We start from the raw sequence: 22,395 nt of genomic DNA on the forward strand, positions 1-22,395 counted from the left end.
CACCAGATGTGACTTTCTGAACAGCATTCTCAACACATGCAGCTACCACAGCACCTACTGGGATATAGATCAGTCCCCAGTGTACGCCAGTATCAGGATGCAATCCTTGATTTTTCATTCAAAGCAGAAATGCTGTTCTGACATTAACATAAGCCATACTGCCTACCCAGATAATGATCAACAGTTCCTCTACTTGATTGAACAGGTGCTCTCCAGCATTCCCAGAACGTACAGAAGAGAAATGGAACACACTTCAAGACAACATCTACAATACCACAAACAAAGGAAGTAAGAGCAGAAAAATTCTGACTGGTTCAAGGTCAACATCACTGCAATGGAACCTGTCATTGAAACCAAGCAATCAGATTTCATTAATTGTAAGAGATCTGAGTGAGAACATCAAAGCATTAAGAGCTGCTCAAAGTCCAGACTACTAGGTGGTGCATCAATAACTACTGGTTACAACTTGGGCAGAATAATCGACACAGGGAATGCCAAGGGCATTATGATGGGATCAAAAGGCAACAGATTCATCAGTAAAGAAAATAGCTCCATTGAAAACAGGGGAGGCCATCACCCAATGTAATAAACAGTTGGAGAGATAGCTGGAACACTGCCTGGAGTTGTAACCTAGGGAGAACAGAGTCACTGAGGAAGCTCTAGGCACCATTGAAAATCTGCCTGTCATGGAACAGCTGGATATCAAACCCATAGTAGGAGGAGCTCAAAAGCTATTGTTGCCCATTGCAAACAAGTCAAATGCAGCAGAGACCGCCATGCCAGAATGTTGAGAGTTGATCACTATTGTCTTGAGAAAATGTCCCAAACACTTCAGAAATATAATTTCTTGGCAGCCTATATTAAAGGCACTCCATAAAAAGCAAGATGTTGTGATGGCCAAAGGACTACTGCACAGCACAAGAATAACCATCTGCAGTCAAGAATCACTAATTGCCTTATATTCAAAAAGGAAATCAGCTCATTTTTGAAGACATTCATGCAACCTCAAATCCTATACAAATGTTTCTGATCTTCCCTTCCATCATTTTATGCATTAATCAATCAATCTGCTTTTAGGTGCACTGCAATCTCCAAAAGAAAATTCCATTCTAGCCAAATTGAGAATTTCAAATCATGTAACAATTAAAAATGAGATCACTCACACTGCTTTGCTCATGGTTCACAGGGTCCATTTTAAGTTGACTGCTTTCTAAATGCCACTACACACTTGACTTCTGTTTAATATGCTCCTTACAAAATTGTGCTTCTTATTTTGGTTGATGCTACTGAACACACTGGTGCCACATACCAGTGCTACACTGGTGGCAACACAAGAGTTTAGTGTGGCTTGTGTTCTAACCAGCTGGGAAATGGGGGAAAAAAAAACAGCAAGACTTAAGACCTCCATTTGTATATCACATATCCTGAAATTTTCCAAATCAACACATTGCTCCCTGTGGGAATGCTCCTGTCAGTGTAAAATTATGAGCGCTGCTGAAATTGTGTCTAGAAGAGAAAAACAGGTATAGTTACATGTGCAATTCCTTATTCAGAAAGTGGGAGAAAAACAAAATACAAGTGTGCAATGAAGCTATTCTGTACATATTTATTTACACCCAATTTCGCATAAATGCTGACTAGCATGATTATATGCATTACATAAATATAAATACTTCTGTACAAATTACATACCCAAGATTAAAAATTAAAAAGGCATACTGTAGTCTGTCAACAAAAAATAAGCTCCCGTGTACTGTTAAATATGCAGTTATTGCAAGAATGAACAGTAATCAAAATCACAGCTTAGATAAAATTGTTAAGATTCTGATCACGCTACATGTCTAAACTGTACTGGATTAAAAATGCAACTATTTCATACATCACAAGTCTTCCAATAACAGATTTAAAAAGTACAATAGCTTCAGTTAAGTATACTGTCATTGCTACAGTTCAACATTTTACACTGCTGGGGATGTGCAGTCCATGCAATAAGCCAATGCTACACTTCTATCACTGTAGAATATATAGCCCAGTTATAATGCACTGTGGTATAGTAAAGTTGGGACTGGTGAAGATGGGGGTGTGCTACCAGAAGACAGAAATATACAGCCTGCTCATAATCCATTGTGTCAGAGCAAGGTGGCACATGTAATTGAGTCACCTCAGCTGCTTGAACATCAGGACACGTCAGTTTAGTAGACCAATAAGGTCAAGAAAAATGACTGGGCGCCACATGCGGTCATATCAGCCATGCAAGGCCATCTCTTCCGGGTTCTCCTTTGTGTTACAAGGCCACCAATTTCTGAAATTTGGCATTCTATTGCACATTTGGAAACCATGTAGCACAAGTTAGACACACCAACATGCAGTATAACTGGGACATTAAATTAGTTGCCTGGACACAGTTTGTGAGATTTAATTCATTAACACCTCTGTTAAAAAGCATGTGCAACTTTTGTAAACATAGCCTGCATTTATCATAGAGCTACACAAAGTTAATGTACATATGCTTTGATAAATGAAGGCAGACTTAACTGTTCTATGAAATGTAAAAGAGGCTCAGATTCATTGGCCTCTACAACGTTCTGCATTATTCAGACTGCCACAGTTAAATGCTTTCTGAACACATTACAGGCTGACTGTGTTCCAGTAGAGGCAAGGAAAATTGCTTTCTAATTAAATATTGAACAAATCAAGTTAACTACTACTTTGGAAGCCTTCCCTCTTTGCACAAGTTTTCCCTGAATAACCCCGGCATGAAAGTCATTAACCTACAAAACTTGATCAAAGTATGCCTAAGTGGAGGCAGCTCCCAGAATCTTCACAAAATCAGCTACCTACCTTAAAATCCTGTTTATTCAAAGATATGCTCTATTATTTTGTTAGATCTTTTTGATTCTATAGGCTATACGAGAAGAAGTCCAAAGACTGAAGTCTGCTTAGGCACTAGAAACATATTCAGGTTTTCAAATAAGTTTTTGGTTGGTCATTTTACTCAATTAAAAGCACTACAACGTGTTGTCTCAAGCTAGCTTGGCAGATCAACCACTGCGAACAATCACTGTTTAACCAGCTCATTCCATTCATTTTGTAGGTCAATGGTTTCACTTGTCGTGATTAATACTGTGTGCTCAATTGCATCTAGTAATGTCCAGCCACCTTACAATTAGAAGAAACTAGGGTTAAAGCACAATTGGAGAACAGACAAGGATTAAAAACAGCCCATGCATCTGCTCTATGAAGGATCCTAAAATAGATCAGGGGGATAAAGAAATAAATGCAGTCTTTGATAGTTACTGTCCTCTTCAATTGCCTGTTTAAATCCTCTGAATTTTCTCAGCCACAATAATAGGGTTCTCTTTCCTGATCTTCATTGCTGCTTCCGCCTTGTAATCATAAGGGCAATTGTGTTTATCTGAGTAACGATGAAGTCCGCAAAACAAGTTCCCACATCGACAGTCAAAACCTGCTATAGAAAAGAAAATCTTTATTTTGCACACGAAGTAGCCTATAAACGCATCTTGTAAGAGTTGCTTTTAAAAAAAAACCTATTGCCATTAGTGCAGTCACATCAAGCTCAACTTCATTCATAGTAGCTGAGTCTCTAACTCTCAAGAGTTAGTGGCCTATATAATGAAATATTTAGCATTCCATCTATCAAGTTTCCCCTTCCAATTTATCTTTATATCTAAAAGCCACTTGGGCATCCACAACCCTCTTGCCTATGGCGATATTTCAACATAAATGGTTATCATTTGTACATAAATTTTAATAGTACCGTATGAAAGACAAGATAATTCAACATGGCCCACCTTTTCACCTATGCCCATACTGGTAAACTGTTTGGAATTACAGGCAAATCCATTACCACATCCATAAGGGAAATGACAATTGGAAGATCTCCAGCTGGGTGATAGTAGGAACCAGAACTGGAACCTTCCCAGTCTGAGGGGAAAAACCTATAGCCGTAAAAAAAAAGTCCCAAGATATTTAGCGGGGTGCAGGGGCTGGAAATGGATGGACACTGAACTAGTGGGAAGTCAGGTAAAGCAGTTCTGTTGGGTTTATCAAGTGGTGGCGATAGCAGCAGTAGGCAAGAGGGTCACAAGGTGTGGTTCATTATGGACAAAAGGAACTATAGGTTGTCCTTGTCCTCCAGGATATTCCAGCTGGCATAAGTTATGGTTGGACAATTTGACAACAATTGATTAGGTCAGTTGTTCTGCTTTGAGATGGGTATTGCCAAAAAAGAGACAAAACTTTGTCTTGCACTCATCAGGGCACTTCAAGAATACCAATACAAGGGGAAAACAATTTATACTGTACGAGAAGAGAGCGGATTGGTTGGCTAGTGGAATCTGGAGAAATGTCTTTCTCCTTCCCAAACCATGACCCCACCCACAAAAACTGCAGTTAAGTTTGACCAAATGAAAACAAATTACCCTCACAGGTGTACAGATTCCAATGGCAAAAAACGTGAAGTCAAAGACAAAAATAAAAATTCCATCTTTACTTAAAACTTCTTTATTTATAGAATGGTAAAAAACAGTAATCAAGTGGAAAACATTTCTTGGCAAATCTAAAGGCAAAACCGGCTGGAAAGAACACACCAACTAGTTTGTTGGAACTATAATTTAACCCTAAATTAAAGGCCCCAGCAGTCACCAATTTAGCCCTTAAATCACCAAATTTCCTACTTTGACAGAGGATTACACATGCATTTTTTGTTACACTAATCAGTCTCACCTGTAAGACCAACTTTTTTCCTGCATTGAAAACATCTGTTCTTCTTTGGTCGGGGTACCTCTGGAGACTTCTCTTCACACTCTGGTGTACTAGCTGGTGCAGCTAATGCAGATGGCTGCGCTATAACTGTATCAACACAAGTAGATAATTTAAATTGCATAAATTCTGCAGTTATAGACATTTATACCAAATAATTGCAATTCATGCTATAGTCTAATGTAAATTATATCCTGATTTACAATTCTGCAAATACTAAACCATAAATATTCAAGTAAATTTGTGTATTTATTATTTTCAGTGTTTAATGCAATGAAGCATTGTAAAGATCAGAAAGATTTCAAGCACTCATGATATTTATGCTGCAGTCATGTTGCTAAGAAGCATTTTCCATTTCATTGTAACACTTAAGGCGCAGAATGTCAGCAATACAGCCCAACCAATAAAGGATACTATGATCGACTCCATAAAGGAGTCTGTTTAAAAAGCTTGCATTTGTTGTTAGGTTGAAAAGTATCTAACAGCAATATGGATGTACCTACATTATGCAGACTGCAGTGGTTCAGTGGCAATTAGAAATGGGCAACAAATGCTGGACTTGTATCAAAAAATAAGTGATCTATTTCAATGAAATTTGTTCTAACAACGGAGAAAAAAAAAATCACTTCCATGAGAACAAGATAGGGAGTCAAAGGAAATGAGCAAAAAGCCATCCATTTAGCCAGGTTTCAATATGGGTTGTAAAAGGAGGAGGAAACTCAAGAGCATTGTCCTAGATGGTTGAAAGCATGGCACTGAGAGTCACGGGGCTGGACAAGATCATGGAAGAAGTTTTTAAAATTCAGATGCTAGGGATCCAGGGACCAGAGTGGACGGGGAGCAGCTACTTTTAAGTAAATCTGCGACAGAGAAATGGGACTCATTCAAGAAGGAAATAGGGAGAGTACAGGGCCAACATATTCCAGTAAAGATAAAGGGTGGGGCCAACAAATCCAGGAAACCCTGGATGTTGAGGGATATACAGGATCGGATAAAGAGAAAAAGGGCAGCTTATGGCAGATACCGAGGGCTCAAAACAGCGCAAGCCCTAGAGGGGTATAGGGTGTGTGCGTGCGCAGTGGGGGGGAAACAGAGGAGAAGACTTGAAAAGGAAATTAGGAGAGCAAAGGGGGGATGGGGGGGGGGGGGGGGGGGCAAGAAAAAGCATTGGCAGGTAAAATAAAGGAAAATCCAGAATTATTTTACAAATACATTAAGAGTAAGAGGATAACAAGGGAAAGAGTAGGGCCGGAAGAGGTGGTAGGGTTCTAAATGAATACTTTGTGCCGGGGATTACAAGTGAGAGGGATGATGTGGGTATGGAAATCAGGCAGAAGGTGATTTAATTAAAGAAATTAGCATAGAATGGAGGTTCTAAGTGGTCTGGCAGGCTCAAAAGTAGATAAATCTCCAGGCCGGATGAAATATATCCCAAGCTGTTGAGTGAGGCAAGTGAGGAGATAGCAGGGGTGCTGGCAATAATTTTCAATGCTTCTCTGGCCACAGGAGAGCTGCCAGAGGACTGGAGGACAGCCAAAGTGGTACCGTTATTCAGGAAGGGATAAACCAGGGAACTACAGACCAGTCAGTCTAACCTCAGTGGCAGGGAAACTATTGGAAGCAATTCTGAGGGACAGAATTAATCTACACTTGGAGAGGCAGAGATTAATCAAGGATAGTCAGCATGGTTTTGTTAAGGGGAGGTCATGTCTGACCAATTTGATTGAATTTTGTGAAGAAGTGACCAGGTGTGTACATGAGGGCAATGCATTTGACCTAGTATACTTGGACTTCAGCAAAGCTATTGATAAGGTCCCACATGGGAGACTGATAACGAAGGTAAGAGCCCATTGGATCCAAGGCAATTTGGATCCAGAACTGGCTGAATGGCAGGAAGCAGAGAGTGATGGTCAAGGGGTGTTTTTGTGACTGGATGCTTGTGTCCAGTGGGGTTCCACGGGGATCAGTGTTGGGTCCTTTGCTGTTTGCGGTATATATAAACGACTTAGACTTGAATGTAGGAGGGTTGATCATTGGAGGGGTGGTTAAATAGTGAGGAGGATAGCCTTAGATTACAGGAGGATATAGATGGGCTGGTCAGATGGATTGATCAGCGGGAAATGGAACTTAATCCGGATAAGTGTGAGGTGATGCACTTGGGCAGGACAAACAAGGCATGGGAATACATGATGAATGGTAGGGCCCCTGGGAAGTACTTAGGATCAGAGGGACCTTGGCGTGCACATCCATAGGTCCCTTAAGGTGTAAGGACAGGTAAGTAAGGTGGTTAAGAAGGCATATGGGATACTTGCCTTTATTAGCCGAGGCATAGAATATAAGAGCAGGGAGGTTATGCTGGCACTGTATAAAACACTGGTTAGGCACAGCTAGTTGCGTGCAGTTCTGGAATCTGCATTGTACAAAGGATGTGATTGCACTAGAGACCATAGAGGAGATTTACCAGGATGTTGCCTGGGCTGGAGAGTTTTAGTTGTGAGGAGAGATTGGATAGACTGGGGTTATTTTCTCTGGAGCAGAGGAGATTGAGGGGGGACATGATTGAGGTGTATAAAATTATGAGGGTCATAGATAGGGTAGACAGGAAGGAACTTTTCCCCATGGTGGAGGGAAAAATAACCAGGGGGCATTGATTTAAGGGGTAGGACTTTAGAGAGGATGTGAGGAAAAATTTTTTCACCCAGGTGGTGGTAGGAATCTGGAAATCTCTGCCTGAAAAAGGTGGTAGAGGTAGAAACCCTCACCACATTTAAGTATTTGTAAGTGCACTTGCGATGCCATGGCATACAAGGCTACGGGCCTAGTGCTGGAAAATGGGATAATAGCTAGGTACTTGTTTGACTAGCGCAGACACGATGGGCCAAAGGGCCTTTTTCTGTGCTGTAGACCTCTGACTGAGCCAAATTCACGCCAGCAAAGAGAACAGTCTGGTTCACTATTCAACATGGTCATAGAGGATGTTTTGCCTGAACTCCACTTTCCCACCTGCTCCCTACATCCTTTGATTCTCAGGTCAAAAATCACCCCCAACCTTCAATACACTCAAATGGAAGATCCACAGCCTTCTCAGATAGAGAACTAAAAAGATTCAAACTTCTGACTAAAGAAATTTTACCCCATCTCAGCTCTAAATAAACCCTGTAAAGCTGTCCCCCATGCTCTAGATTCCCGTTAGGGAAAAAATCTCGTGTCTACCCTATCAAGCCTCTTGTATGGCAATGAGATCACTTCCTAATTTAAATTCTGGAACATAGGCCCAATTTACTCCACCTCGTTGAGGTCCATAAGACGGTGTACAGTATGTGCACGTGGAGACAATGGCAGCAGTCCGAGTTTATCATGAGTAGACCCAAGTGTCTCAAAGTCTTAGAAAGGTGTTGTTGGTATCAGGTTGTAAACAATGGTGTAAACTTTCCATTCACCTCAGGAGTGGGATCAAGGGTGCCTAATTAACTTCTGTTTAGGTAGAAATGCTACTTTGTTTCATGCTGCCATGGGGAAGAGGAAGCCATGTAAGGTTTTCTGCAAAAATCAATGAATAGCCCAAACAGACAGCAGCAATTGTGTAGCCAGCTGAGAAAAAGTAATTTACAAAGTCAAGCAGCCTAACAGCAAGGGAAGGAGGCAGTCTTTAGTCGAAGATATACACCTTGTAACCATTCAAGGATTCCAAACGATTCAACCTGGCATGGCCAGGGGAAGAATCCTTGGAACAGGCTTTACTGCTGGTGGTGGATTTCAGAAACTCTCCGAAAACTGAGGAAAGCGCCTGGAATCACGTCAGTCAAAATTAATACTTGATGAAATGGGGATACAGGAGCCCACTGGAAGCAAATGTGGACTTTATGTGGAACGGGTGACAGGTGATAAGCAGAAAATGGGAAATGTTCCTCTCTGTAGTTTAAAGTATAGGTTGCCTACAAAAAGATCATTTTAGTACAGTGGTTTTCAATCATTTGTTACAGTAGAAGTTTTAAAATGCAAAATCTGGCCACGTCATTCTTTCAGGAAGTTCAAATCTTATTAAAAAGTTAGTCTCCACGAGGTGGAGACATCATAGGAAAACCCTCATCCCACAAATTAGGTTGGCAAATTTTTGCTTTACCACCACCAAGTAACTCCTTAGTTACGGAGACCAAAATTGCATTCAGTACTCAAGATGTGGTCTCACCAAAGCCCTACACAATTGTAGTAAGACTTCCTTATTGTACTCCAACCATCATGCAATAAAAGCCAACATGCCATTTTCCTTCCTAATTGTTTCCGGTATCAGCATGCTGCATCCCTTGCACAGGTACACGCAAATCAAGATTGAACATCACGATTAAAAGTTTCACAACTTAAAAGTATTCTACTTTCCTCGTGCTGCCCCACGATACCCCATCTACCACCTTGTTGGCTACACAGTTAACATGCCCGTCTCCTCACAGCATGCATTCCCATTTAACTTTGCATAGACAGCAAATCTGGATACATTACTCTGTTACATTGTCAAAGTCATTAATACAGATTGCAAATAGCTGAGGTCCCAGTATTGACACTTGTGGTACTCCACTAGCTATAGCCTATCATCTTGAAAATGCCCCATGCTCTGTTTCCTGTCTGTTAACCAACCCTCCACCCATGCTAATATCTTACTACCAATTCCATGAGCAATTATCTTGCATGTTAACCTGTGTGTTTGACCAATGCCTTTTGGTGTATTACATCGACTGACTCCCCTACCAACTCCCCTTCATCTACTCTACTAGTTGCATTCTTAATAAACAAAAATAGGCATTTGTTGTTACAGAACTTGAGTATTGCTGAAAAAGAGACTGCATTAGCTTTGACAAAAAACAAAGTCTTGCACTCATCAGGACAATTCACAAGAAAATACCAATGTCAGGGGAAACAATACATTTATACTGTTTAAGAGTATGTTGATAGGTTGGCATTCCACCATCTATCATGGTGGGATTTGAACCCAGGTCCCCAGAGCATTACCCTGGGTCTCTGGATTACTAGTCCAATGACAATACCACTACACCATCGCTTCCCCAGGCATTAGTATTTTCTTGCGAATTGTCCTGCTGAGTTCAAGACAAAAGGCTTCAACAAAAAATCTCTTCAGCAATAAACAAATTTGAGAAACATTATTTCTCTTTCAAAAAACTATGCTGACTTTGTCTGAAGAAACAATGTATTTTTAAGTGCATTAAGACTTCCTTAATTGATTCCAACACTTCTGACGATTGCTGTCAGGCCACCTTGTCTGTACTTCCCAGTTCTCGCCCTTTCTTGAATAGCACTTATATTTGCTAAATTGCAATCTGCTGGGCCATGTCTAGAACCTAGGGAATTCTATAAAATCATAACACCCACTTTTCAGCTACCTTTTAAACCCTAGGATGTATGTCATAAGGTCCTGAGGGTTGGCCAGCCTTTTGTCCCTCAAGTTCCTCAATTCTTGTTCTTTGCTGCTGCTATCAAAGTTCTTCATTTTTAATAGCCTCTTGGTTACCCTCTATTTCCGCTATGTAACTTATATCATCTGTGAAGACAGGCATATTTGTTCAATGTTTGAGATTGTCTCATTCCCAGTTATATTTTCTCCTGTCTCTGCCTCTAAGAAACTAGTAAATACTTTAGATACTTTCGTTTTTATATATTTGTAAAAGCTTTTACAATCTGTTATAATCTTGTGTGGTTTACTCATTCTATTTGTTCCATCCTTGGCTCCCTTAATTTTTTGGTGACCCATTGCTAGTTTCTAAAACTCTCCAAATCCTCAGGCTTACCGTTCTTTGCAACCCCAGTCTCTTAATCTAATACACAGTGCTCAAGTTCTCCAGTAGGCCACTGATGGATCTTAATCATTGCGTTTTTATTTTTGTTTTTAATTGAACGGGATGGGGGTAGTTGAAAATAGGCAAGCTAAGCTTTGTACACATTGGCACATGAGCAGCAACTTTAGATGAGCTAAATTTTAATGGGTGTGAAAATAGCCAGGAAATCTCACAACAAAATCAGCTTTGACAGACCTAAGAAAGAAGAGGCAGATCCCATTGGTGAAAACAGAATGCCAAAACGGAAAAAAGTCTGCTTCAATCTGAGACATTGGATGGGGAGTTTGTGGCAGGTCTAAAAGCAAGTGCTTTGTTCTTCACCACATTTGGCTGGAGGAAATTGCAACTCACCCAGGTTTGGCTAATTGGGCATTGTCTGACCGAGAAACTGATGGGAGAGCTGGACAGCATTGAGTTATGTACCATATACAACACAGAAATAGACCATTCTTTTCTATGCCAATGTTTATACACCATACTAGCCTCTTCCCACCCTTCGTCTAATTAAGTATAATCTATTATTTTCTCCCTCACCCTGTACTCATCTAGGTTCCTCAAATGCAACTATGCTATTTGCCCCAACTACTTCTGGTAGCATATTTCACATTCATACCAATCCTTTGGGTAAATAGGTTTCTCATATTCCCTATGGGATTTGTTTAAACAACCTCTAGTTTTGACAAATACACAAGTAGAAACATTTTCTTTATGGCTATCCTATCAAATCCTGATTATTTTAATGCCTCTATATTCTTTATATAAAATGGAGACCTGAATTGAACCCAGTACTTTCAAGTGTGGTCTAGCCAAGGTTTAATACAATTTGCCTTTTTCCAATACGATCACTCCAGAAATGACCTACAGTGCTTGGTTTGGTTTATTACTTGGTCTTATTAACCCGACATGCTACTTAGTGATTTGTACCCCTAGATACCTTTGCTCTACCACACCAGACACCAAAATGTATGTGGCCTTAATTCTTCTACCACTCATATTTAAATATTGAAAATTTGCCAATTTCACGTCCATTCTAAAAGTTTATCAATATCCTCCAGTATCATGTCATATTCTTCCTTTAACTACACATTCCAGCTTGGAATTTGCAAATTTCAAAATTGTACTTAATCAGAAAAGTTACGGTACAGAAAGAGGCCATTCGGCCCATTTTTTTTTTGGCCAGCGCAAAGACAAAAGAAACTAGCTGCTCATTTTAATCCCACTTTCCAGCGCCTGGTCCATAGCCTTGCAGGTTACAGCACTTCAGGTGCAGATACAGGTTATCTTTCAAATGAGTTGTGCGTTTCCGCCTCAACCACCAACTTCGGCAGTGAATTCCAGATGCCCACCATTCTCTGGATAAAAAAAGTTTTTCCTCACGTCCCCTTTAATCCTTCTACCAATCACCTCAAGTTGATGCCACTTGGTAATTGACCCCTCAGCAAGGGGAAACAAGTTTTTGTCTGCCCTATCCAGGCCCCTCAGTTAGGTCACCCCTTAGCCTCCTCTGTTCTAAGGAAAACAACCCTAGCCTATCCAATCTCTTCTCAAAGTCTTAGCAACATTCTTGTAAATCTCCTCTGCACTCTCTCCAGCGCAATTATATTCTTCCTGTAATGTGGTCACCAGAACTGTAGCCTAACCAGCACTTTACACTGTTCCATCATTACATCTCTGCTTTTGTAGTTAATACCTCACCCAATAAAAGGAAAGCATTCCATATGCTTTGGCTACCTTGTTCATCCATCCTGCCACCTTCAAGGACCTGTGGACATGTACTCCAAAGTCTCTCACTTCCTCAACCCCTCTGAATAACTTCCCATTCATTAAGTATTCCCTTACTTTGTTTGCCCACCAAATGCATTAACTTTCACTTTTCCAGATTGAATTCCATTCACCACTTTTTCACCCACTCATCCAAACCATTGATATAATTCTGGAGTCAACAGCTAACCTCTTCAACCAAATGGCAAATTTGTTTCACCTGAAAATTTCCTATGCATGCCTCCCATAAGACTAAATCATTAATATATACAACAAACAGCCACAGCCCCAACACTGAGCCCTGTGGAACACCATTGGAAACAGTTTTCCATTCGCAAAAGCATCCATCAACCATTGCACTTTGCTCCCTGTCACTGAGTCAATTTCACATCTGACTTGCCACCTTGCCCTGTTTTCCATGAGCTGAGCTCTCACTTTCCTGACCAGCCTACCATGTGGGACATTGTCAAATGCCTTACTGAAATCCATATAGACAACACCCACTGCACTATCCTCATCAACTCTCCTCGTTACTTCCTCAAAAAAATTCTATTAAGTTAGTAAGACACAATCTTCCCCCTAACAAAACCATGCTGACTATTCCTGATCAATCCATGTCCTTCTAAGTGACAATTTATCCTGCGTCTCAATTTTTTTCCAATAAGTTGCCCACCACTGAAGTTAGTCTGACTGGTCTATAATTTTTTGGCCTATCCCTCGCATCCTTTTTCTAAAAATGGTACAATGTTCGCAGACCTCCAATCTTCTGGGACCTAACCAGGTATCTAGTGAGGATTAGAAAATGATCCTCAGAGCATCCGCTATTTGATCACTGGCTTCCTTCAATAGCCTGGGATACAATCCACCCGGCTCTGGTGATTTATCCACCTTCAAGGATGCCAGTCCCTCAGTACATCCTCTATCACTATGCTTATTTAATATTTCACACTCCTCTAGAACCCTGCCCACATCTTCTGCATCAACCCACAAGTTACCATGTACATCCACGATCGGCACTACCTTGTCCTTAGTTATTCACTTGCTCTTAAATGTACTGGTACAATGTCTCGGGGTTTTGTTTGATTTTACCTGCCAATATTTTTTCATATCCTCTTTGCTTTCCTAATTTCCATTTTTCCTTCACCTCTGTAGTTTCTCTACTCCTCTTGGTTTTCTACAGCATAAGTCTTTTGTAACTGTCACAAGCTCCCTTTTTTTGCTTTAGTATGGCCTGTATGCTTCTGGGTAACCAGGGGGCTCTAGAGGCAGTGGCATAGTGGTATTGTCACTTGGCTGGTATTCCAGAGACCCAGAGTAATGCTCTGGGGACTCAGGTTTGAATTCCACCACAACAGATAGTGAAATCTGAATTCAATAAAAATCTGGAATTAAAAGTCTGATGATGACCATGAAACCACTATTGATTATTGCCGAAACCCATCTGGTTTGCTAATGTCCTTTAGGGAAGGAAATCTGCCATCCTTACCTGGTCTGACCTGCATGTGACTCCAGACCTACAGCAATGTGGCTGACTCTTACAATGCCCCCTGCACAAGGGCAATTAGGGATGGACAATAAATGCTGGCCTAGCCAGCAACGCCCACATCCAAAGAAAATATTTAGCAGTGCCACCCTTTTTTTTGTGGGGACATGTCTACACTGTGCCCATAGAATCTCACTTTTGAATGATTCCCAATGTCTTGACAGCTGTTCCTTCCAATAGCTGTATCCAGTCCACACTCACTGGCTCACCTCTCAGCTTTGTAAAATTTGTCTTCCCCCAATTTAGAACTTATCCTCCTGTTCTTTGTCCTTTTTCATAATGATGCTAAATCTAACTATATTATGGTCACTATCCTCCAAAATGATCCCCCATTGCTACTTCACCAACTTGCTCAGATTCATTTCCCAAAACCAAATCTAGAATTGTACCGCCTCCCAGTGGGCTCATTAAGTGCTGGTTTAAAAAAAAGTTCTCGAATGCAGTTCAAGAATTTTGTGCCCTCTTGCCCTTCAGAATGTTCATATCCCAACTGATATTAGGATAGTTGAAGTCGCCAATGATTACTGCCCTATTGTTGTTGCATGCAGAAATGTGTCTACATATTTGCTCTTCTAACTCCCTTCCACTATTTGGGGGTCTATAGTACACTCCTAGCAGTGTGGCAGCCCCTTTTTTTATTTCTGAACTCAACCCATATGGCATCATTTGATGCTTATCCCCACCCCCCCCCTCAGCTGTAATTGATTCTTTAACCAACAATACTACACCCTACCATTTTTATCCCCCTCCCTATCCTGTCTGAAAACACTACATCTAGGGATTTGAATTGCCATTTTTGCCCCTCCTCAAGCCAAGTTTCCATTATAACAATGATATCATGCCGCCACGTGCCTCTGCCTTCAGCTCATCAGCTTTATTTACTATGCTGCTTGCATTTACTTCTGATCCCCAGGTCCAAATCATTAAAGCAGATTGTAAACAGTGGTTCCAGCACTGATCCCTGTGGAACACCACATCCCACCTCTGGGCAGAATGAATAGCTACCCTTAAACCCTATTTCTTTTGTACCCAGCTTTCTATCCATTATGCTACATGTCCTAACTGCATCAAGTCCCATTCACCCACCATTGTACTTGCTGACCTACATTGGCTCGTGGTTAAGCAATGCTTTTGATTTTTAAAATTTCTAAAACTCGCTCCATAGCCTTGTCCCGCCCCATCCAAAATCTTCATCAGCTTCACAACCCTCTGATAACAGCAATCTTCTGGTTCTGGAATTTTTTTGAGCTCCTGATTCAGCTATCAAAGTCCTAAACTCTGGAATCACACCCCACCCCCCGCCTTCTTTCACATGCCTAATCCCTCTTTCCTCCTCTAAACTGCTACTTAACACCTACTTCTGACCAAGCTTTTGAATATTTGTTCCAATATCGTTGAGAGACTTAGTCTCAAATTCTACTTTGTAACGGTCTTATGGTGTGCCTTGGGACATTAGATGTCTATATAACACCTTAATGTAAAAATGGTTGTTGCTGTTTTCTGGCTCCACCTATGGAACCTGATCCACATCTACAGATTAGATATGGAATGGATGGCAGGTAGAAGGGGCCAGGAACCTTTAATGGCAGCATTAAATGAGCAGGGAAAGAAATCATTTGCTAGACATTATCTATGATTGGGTGGTTAAGATTGGAATTAACTTAGCAGTCCCAGAGCTAGATAATGCAGTAGAGGGGTTAGGATGATAAAGGTGCTTTACCATAATCAAAAGGCTGAGGAGACAACAAGGACAATGAATAATACAACAATAATATTGTTGGTTGGGTATTCAGGGATTAGGACCAAGAAAGCAGACAAGTTACGGTCAGGATGAGCTTTAAGTAGACATATTGCGGGGAGGGGCGCAGTAAGAGAAGTGCAAGAGAAACATGGGTTCAGGCTAGGCTAAAGCAGCAAGAATCAGTAATCAGGATAGCTTTGGCTTTACGAGGTGGTGGGGAGGAAAGTTGACTAGATGGTTGCAATTTTATTGACAATGGAATCCACATGTTAAGAAAGGGAGGGGTTTAAAGAAGCAGGTAAGTAGTTTAGGCTAGATGTTTGCCAGGAATATGTATTCCATGAACTTGAATAAGGTTGCACAAATTCTGATTTTAGTGAAACATTGGTTATGGATTTACAAATTGCAGCACACAGCATTGTCCTATTTCAAATTTGTGCCATAGGATCCATCATATGTTTAACTATGCTATGTTTTAATAATTGCAGTTCAGCCTCAGGCTGCTGGGTGCAATAATCACTATTAGTCAGCCAGTGAGAATTAACTGCATTATCTAAAATCACATAAGGGAGAGGGTTCTGGTAAGGATTAACTTAAAGAAAAAAGTCAAGGCTGTAGAGCAGAGGAGCAACTTATAAAAAAAAAATTCTTTCACAGGATGTGGGAGTTACTGGTTAAGCCAGCATTTGTTGCCCATTCTGAATTACCCTCGAGAACTTGAATGAATTCAATAGCGCACATCAGAAAGGGCGCAGAGTTTAACAAAGGTAATAGTGACCAAGGTCACCTCAGGGAAAATGGTAACAAATTAAAATTAAAGGCACCATATCCGAACACACAAAGCATTGGCAACAAAGCAATAAATGGATTCCATCCAGTAGCATTACTGAGATGTGGCTTCAGGGTAACAGGTTGTGAGTTAAATATCCCAAGCTAGGCCTTTAGAAATAAAATAGGCAAATACAATATGTAGGAAGCTCTAATAAAAAAGGCAAGATAAACAGTAGTGAGTAAAGGATCAGCCCAGAAAAAAGTATGAGTAGAGATAAGGAATAATAAAGGGGCAGAAAACAGTGGTGAGGGGTGAAAAAAAGAGAACTTGTTTATAGGCACCCCATCCCTCAGTTTTGAACAGAGCATAAATCAGGAAATTAGAGGAGCGTGCAATAACTGTAATGCAAACAGAGAGGTTTTAATCTTCATATAGAATTGTCAAGTGTAGTATGGAGGCAAATAAGTTTATGGAATGCATTAAAGACATTTTTCAGAATAGTGTCAAGGAACCAACAAGGGAACAGGCTATTTTAAATCTAATATTGTGTAATGAGAATTATTAATCTTACAGTAAAGGACCTTCTGGGGAAAGTGATGAAGAAGAATGAGAGCTTGATTGATGCAAGGTCAATTCGAACAAAGCCAATTACATAAGTATGAGGGGCAAATTGGAAATGCTAGATTGGGATTTTCAGATTAAGCAATGGCAAACAAATTTAAAAAAACTTCAATTCTTAAATGAATAAACGCTATCCTGAGGAATAAAAATTCTACAGAAGTGGTCAAAATGTGGCTCAGTTAGAAGTTAAAAAGTATAGAGAAATTAGGAAAGTAGAGCTTACAATGTTACCAAAAAGGGTAGCAAATGATTGGGGGAAATTTAGAAATCGTAAAGGATGACTAAGAAGCTGATGAGTGAGAAATAGGGTTAACTTGCAATAAATATAAGTAGACTGCAAGAGGTTCCAGAAACATGGAAGGAGGTTAGCTAAAGTAAACACGGGTCACTTAGAAGCAGGCACAGGTGAAATAATGGGAAATAACAAATGGCAGATCTTATAATCAGTCCCCACAGTAGAGGACAAAACAAAAAAAGGGTGGAACCAATAGTCCAATGAGAATGAGAACTTGAAGTAAATTGTATCGGAGAAATTAGTGGGGCTAAAATCCGGCTTTAATCCTTTAAACTGATGGACCATAGCCTGGGTTCTTTTTAAAAAGTGACTGTAGCAATAGTGGATAAACTGGTTTTGATTTTCCAGAATTTGAGTGTCTAGGATGATTCCATAAGACCATAAGACATAAGAGCAGAAATTAGGCCAATCGGCCCATCGAGTCTGCTCCGCCATTCAATCATGGCTGATAAGTTTCTCAATCCCATTCTCTCGCCTTCTCCCCGTAACCTTTGAAATTCCCATAGATTGAAAGTTAGGAAATATAACCCTGCTAATCAGGGAGTGGGAGGGGGAGAGATATAGAGAATATGTAGGCCAGTTAGACCGATATTAATAGGGAAAGATGCTAAAAATCTCATGAGGGACATGGTAACTGGGCGCTTGCAGATGCTGACACATGCAGGAAAGGTGGTGCTGGGACATTTGTGCACTCCAGAGTGTCGTCTTCACGTGTGTTCCTGAATGAACCTTCTCTGGTTTTGGTCGGGGATGCTTGGCCACTTCACTGGAAACGGTTGAGGGGTGTCCTCAGTATTTATGCCCTCCCGGGAGTCTCCTGCCATAACTGAGTTTTGGTGTGTGTGTAGGGTTTGGGGGTGGGGCGAGAAAGAGTGCTGGTTTCAGGCATGCAAGCAACACGTACTGCCTAGTGAAAAAGTGGTTCAGTCATTAACATTGATGCTGGACATGTTGGCTTGGGACAGGACACTGCTGTAGGACCACCTTTCTTACCATAAACTTGGAGGATCTTGTAATGTCACCGCAGGCCATACTTCTGTGCTGCTTTTGAAGTGCCTGCTGCACAGTGTCCAAGTTTCTGAAGCATGGGGATCACTTGCCTAGTAAACCATGGCCTCAAGTCTTTGTTTCAAGACCCTAGTCCTCAAATGCTACTACTTCAGTCAGCCCAAGGCTGAGATGGCACATTGGAGGCAATCAGGAATTTCTTTCTATATGCCTGTCTTTGTCAAGAGGAGGCTTCCAAGATATAGAAAATGCTCCACATTTTCCTGGATCTTGCTATTGATCTTAATTGATGGGGTTGGGGAATAGGTACTCTGCTGTGGGAACAGGTTGAAAGATGATGTTAACTTTCCAGGTGCTTAGTGAAAGGCCCATTTTCTCAGGCTTCAGAGAAAGGATAAACAATTATCTGGAGCTCAGTTTGAGCAAGTGCAAACAGGAGGCCATTCAGCCCCTCAAGCCTGCTCTTCACCATTTCCCATACCACCCCCATGTCCCTTGATACTTTAGAGAAATCTATCAATCTCAGTCTTGAACACACACAATGACTGAGCCTCCAGAGTTTTCTGGGGTGGAGAATTCCAAAGATTGACCATCATCGAAGTGAAGAAATTCCTCATCTCAGTCTTAAATGGCCCACCTCTTATTGTAAGACTGTGGCTCCTGGTTCTAGATGCTCATCCAGGGGAACATCCATCCTGCATCAGCCCTGCGGAGTACTAAGAATTGTATGTCAACTCTGTCATGTTCTTGCCCAGTTTGTTTAAATCCCCTTAGCCTCTTGCCTCCTCAACTTGCATTCCACCAAGTTGTGTCATCAGCAAAGATGGGATTATATTTGGTCCCCACATCCAAAATCATTGCTGGATTGTGAATAGTTATCCCCTACCCCAAGGACTGAATCTTGGGGTGCCCTACTAGTCAGACTGCCAACCTCAATAACCTTTTTATTCCAACTGTTTACTAGCATGGATTGAGAAATGGGGGTAATATTCTGTTAACCAATGCTACGTGCTCTAAATTGTGTTTATTAACCTGTGCATATCGAAAGCCTTCTGAAAATCCAAATACACATTCACTCCTCCCCCTTGTTACATCAAAAATCTCCAACAGGTTTTTCAAATGTTATTTCTCTTTCATAAATCCATGTTAACTCTGCTCAATCCTACCATTACTTTTTAAGTGCCTAGTTATCACATCCTTTTATAATATATTATAGCATTTTCCCTACTACTGATGTCAGTCTGAGGGGTTTGTAATTCCCTGCTTTCTCTCCCTCCTTTCTTAAACAGTGGGCTTACATTTGCAACCATCCAACCTGCAGGAACCATTCCAGAATCTCCATTATAAATTCTCCTATGTAATGGGCCCACATTTGCCATTGCTAATCTTTTCACTTTTACATTCCAATAGAAGCTGTTAGTGTTATAGTTCTTGCTAATATGCTTTCATTTTCTCAAGTTTCTTGGTCCTCCTTTGCTGAATTCTAAAATGTTTCCAATTCTCAGGCTTGCTACTTTTTTTGGCAACTTTATAAACCTCTTCTTTTGATCTAATACAATCTTTACTTCTCTTGCTAGCCATGGTTGGATCATATTTCCTACTGGGAATTTTCAAAAGGAATGTAAATTTGTTGTAAACCATGTATTCATTCTTTAAATGCTAGCCACTGCCTGTCTACCATCATAACTTTTAATGTAGTTTCACAATCTACTACAACCAACTTGCCTCTCATACCCTGTAGTTTCCCTTGTTTAGATTTAAGACCCTAGTTTCAGATTGAACTTCGTCACTTTCAAACTTTTATGTAAGAAAGTGTAATATTATGGTCACTCTTCCCTAAAGGCTCCTTTACAATGAGATTAGTTGGCCCTCTGTCATTGCACAATACTAGATCTAAAATAATCCATTCTGTGGTTGTTCTAGGAAACCATCTTGTATACATTCCATGAATTGGTCCTCCACAGCATTCAAGCTAATTAGATTTAACTATATGTAGATTTCAGTCCCCCAAGATTACTTTATTACCTTTGCTACATACACCTCATTCTGATTTATACTGTGCTCTACATTACCACTATTTGGTGGCTGATAACCAACTATCAACAATTGCTGCCCCTTGATGTTTCTTAGATCCACCCAAACTGCTTCTACATCTTGATCTTCCAATCTAAGATCCTGTCTCAATGTATGGATCTCATCCTTGAACAGTACTACTCCAACACCTTTATACTTTTTGCCTATCCTTCCTAAATGTTGAATACCCTCAAACATGCCATTGTTAGCCTTGGTTACGCTGCAGCCATGTCTATATAATGCCAATTAGGTCATAGTTGTTTACTTCTATTTGTGCAATCAATTCATCTACCTTTATCAGAATGCACGAGTGCCTTTAGTTGTCTTTTTTTCACAACCTCTAGCCACATCTGCTGATGCACAAGTTTGTACACTGTCCCTTCATGACACAGTAATTACCGTTTCCCTTATTGCTACTTTGCTCTCTTGCCTTCTCCAATTTATCACGTCTTCCCTCAGATGATCCTCTGCCCCCACTATTTAAAGTCCCCTCTACCATCCTCATTTTGTGCCTCAGCAGGACACTGATTGAAGGCTGTCCCAATGGTACACAGAATCAGTGCAGAGGAGGCCCTAAGGCCCATCAAGTCTGCACCAGCACATGAGAAACACCTGACCTACCTATCTAATCCTATTTACCAGCACTTGGCCCATAGCCTTGAATGTTATGATGTGCCAAGTGCTCATCTAGGTACTTTTTAAAAGGATGCAAGGCACCCACTTCCACCACACTCCCAGGCAATAAATTCCAGACCATCACCACCCTCTGGGCAAAAAAGTTTTTCCTCACACCACCCCCCTAAACCTCCTGCCCCTCACCTTGAACTTATGCCCCCTTGTGACTGACCCTTCAACTAAGGGGAACAGCTGCTCCCTATCCACCCCCCTCAATCTTGTACACCTCAATCAGGTTGCCCCTCAGTCTTCTCTGCTCCAACGAAAACAACCCAAGTCTATCCAACCTCTCTTCATAACTTAAATGTTTCATCCCAGGCAACATCCTGGTGAATCTCCTCTGCATCCCCTCCAGTGCAATCATATCCTTCCTATAATGTGGCGACCAGAACTGCACACTACTCCAGCTGTGGCCTCACCAAGGTTCTATACAACTCCAACATGACCTCCCTACTTTTGTAATCTATGCCTCGATTGATAAAGGCAAGTGTCCCATATGCCTTTTTCACCACCCCACTAACATGCCCCTCTGCCTTCAGAGATCCATGGACACACACAAGGTCCCTTTGTTCCTCAGAACTTCCTAGTGTCATGCTGTTCATTGAATACTTCCTTGTCAAATTACTCCTTCCAAAGTGTATTACCTCACACTTTTCAGGGTTAAATTCCATCTGCCACTTAACTGCCCATTTGACCATCCTGTCTATATCTTTCTGTAGCCCAAGACACTCAACCTCACTGTTAACCACCTGACCAATCTTTGTGTCATCTGCAAACTTACTAACCCTACCCTCCACATAGTCATCTATGTCAATTATATAAATGACGAATAATAGGGGACCCAGCACAGATCCCTGTGGTACATCATTGGACACTGACTTCCGGTCACTAAAGGAGCTTTCTGTTATCATCCTCTGTCTCCTACAGCTAAGCCAATTTTGAATCCACCTTATCAAATTGCCCTTTATCCCATGTGCACTCGCCTTCTTTATAAGTCTCCCATGTGGGACCTTGTCAAAGGCCTTGCTGAAATCCATATAAACTGCATCAACTGCACTACCCTCATCTACACACCTGGTCGTCACCTCAAAAAGTTCAATCAAATTTTTTAGGCATGATCTCCCTCTGACAAAGCCAAGCTGACTACCCCTGATCAAACCATGCCTCTCCAAGTGGAGACAGATTCTCTCCAATAGTTTCCCTACCACTGACAACAGTCTCACTGGCCTGTGGTTTCCTGGCTTAGATTCTCTCCAATAGTTTCCCTACCACTGATGT

General features: G+C 41.0%; 1 protein-coding gene across 8 annotated transcripts in view; it reads right to left on the reverse strand.

Moving 5' to 3' along the window:
• Window positions 1-1,592: 1,592 nt before the first annotated feature.
• Window positions 1,593-22,395, reverse strand: part of LOC121277150 (AN1-type zinc finger protein 5-like) — a 39,048-nt gene continuing 18,245 nt past the window's right edge. For 7 of the 8 annotated variants that reach the window (XM_041186229.1, XM_041186233.1, XM_041186228.1 and 4 more), the window contains exons 5-6: window positions 4,747-4,872; window positions 1,593-3,469 (exon numbers count right to left, since the gene is read on the reverse strand). In XM_041186229.1, coding sequence (XP_041042163.1) covers window positions 3,318-3,469; window positions 4,747-4,872 — 278 coding nt within the window. In that variant the 3' untranslated portion in view covers window positions 1,593-3,317. The remainder of the gene's footprint in view (window positions 3,470-4,746; window positions 4,873-22,395) is intronic. The other variant, XM_041186227.1, reaches the window with a different exon arrangement.

The sequence above is a fragment of the Carcharodon carcharias genome, chromosome 4, assembly GCF_017639515.1.
Source record: "Carcharodon carcharias isolate sCarCar2 chromosome 4, sCarCar2.pri, whole genome shotgun sequence".
Classification (NCBI taxonomy): Eukaryota; Metazoa; Chordata; class Chondrichthyes; order Lamniformes; family Lamnidae; genus Carcharodon; species Carcharodon carcharias.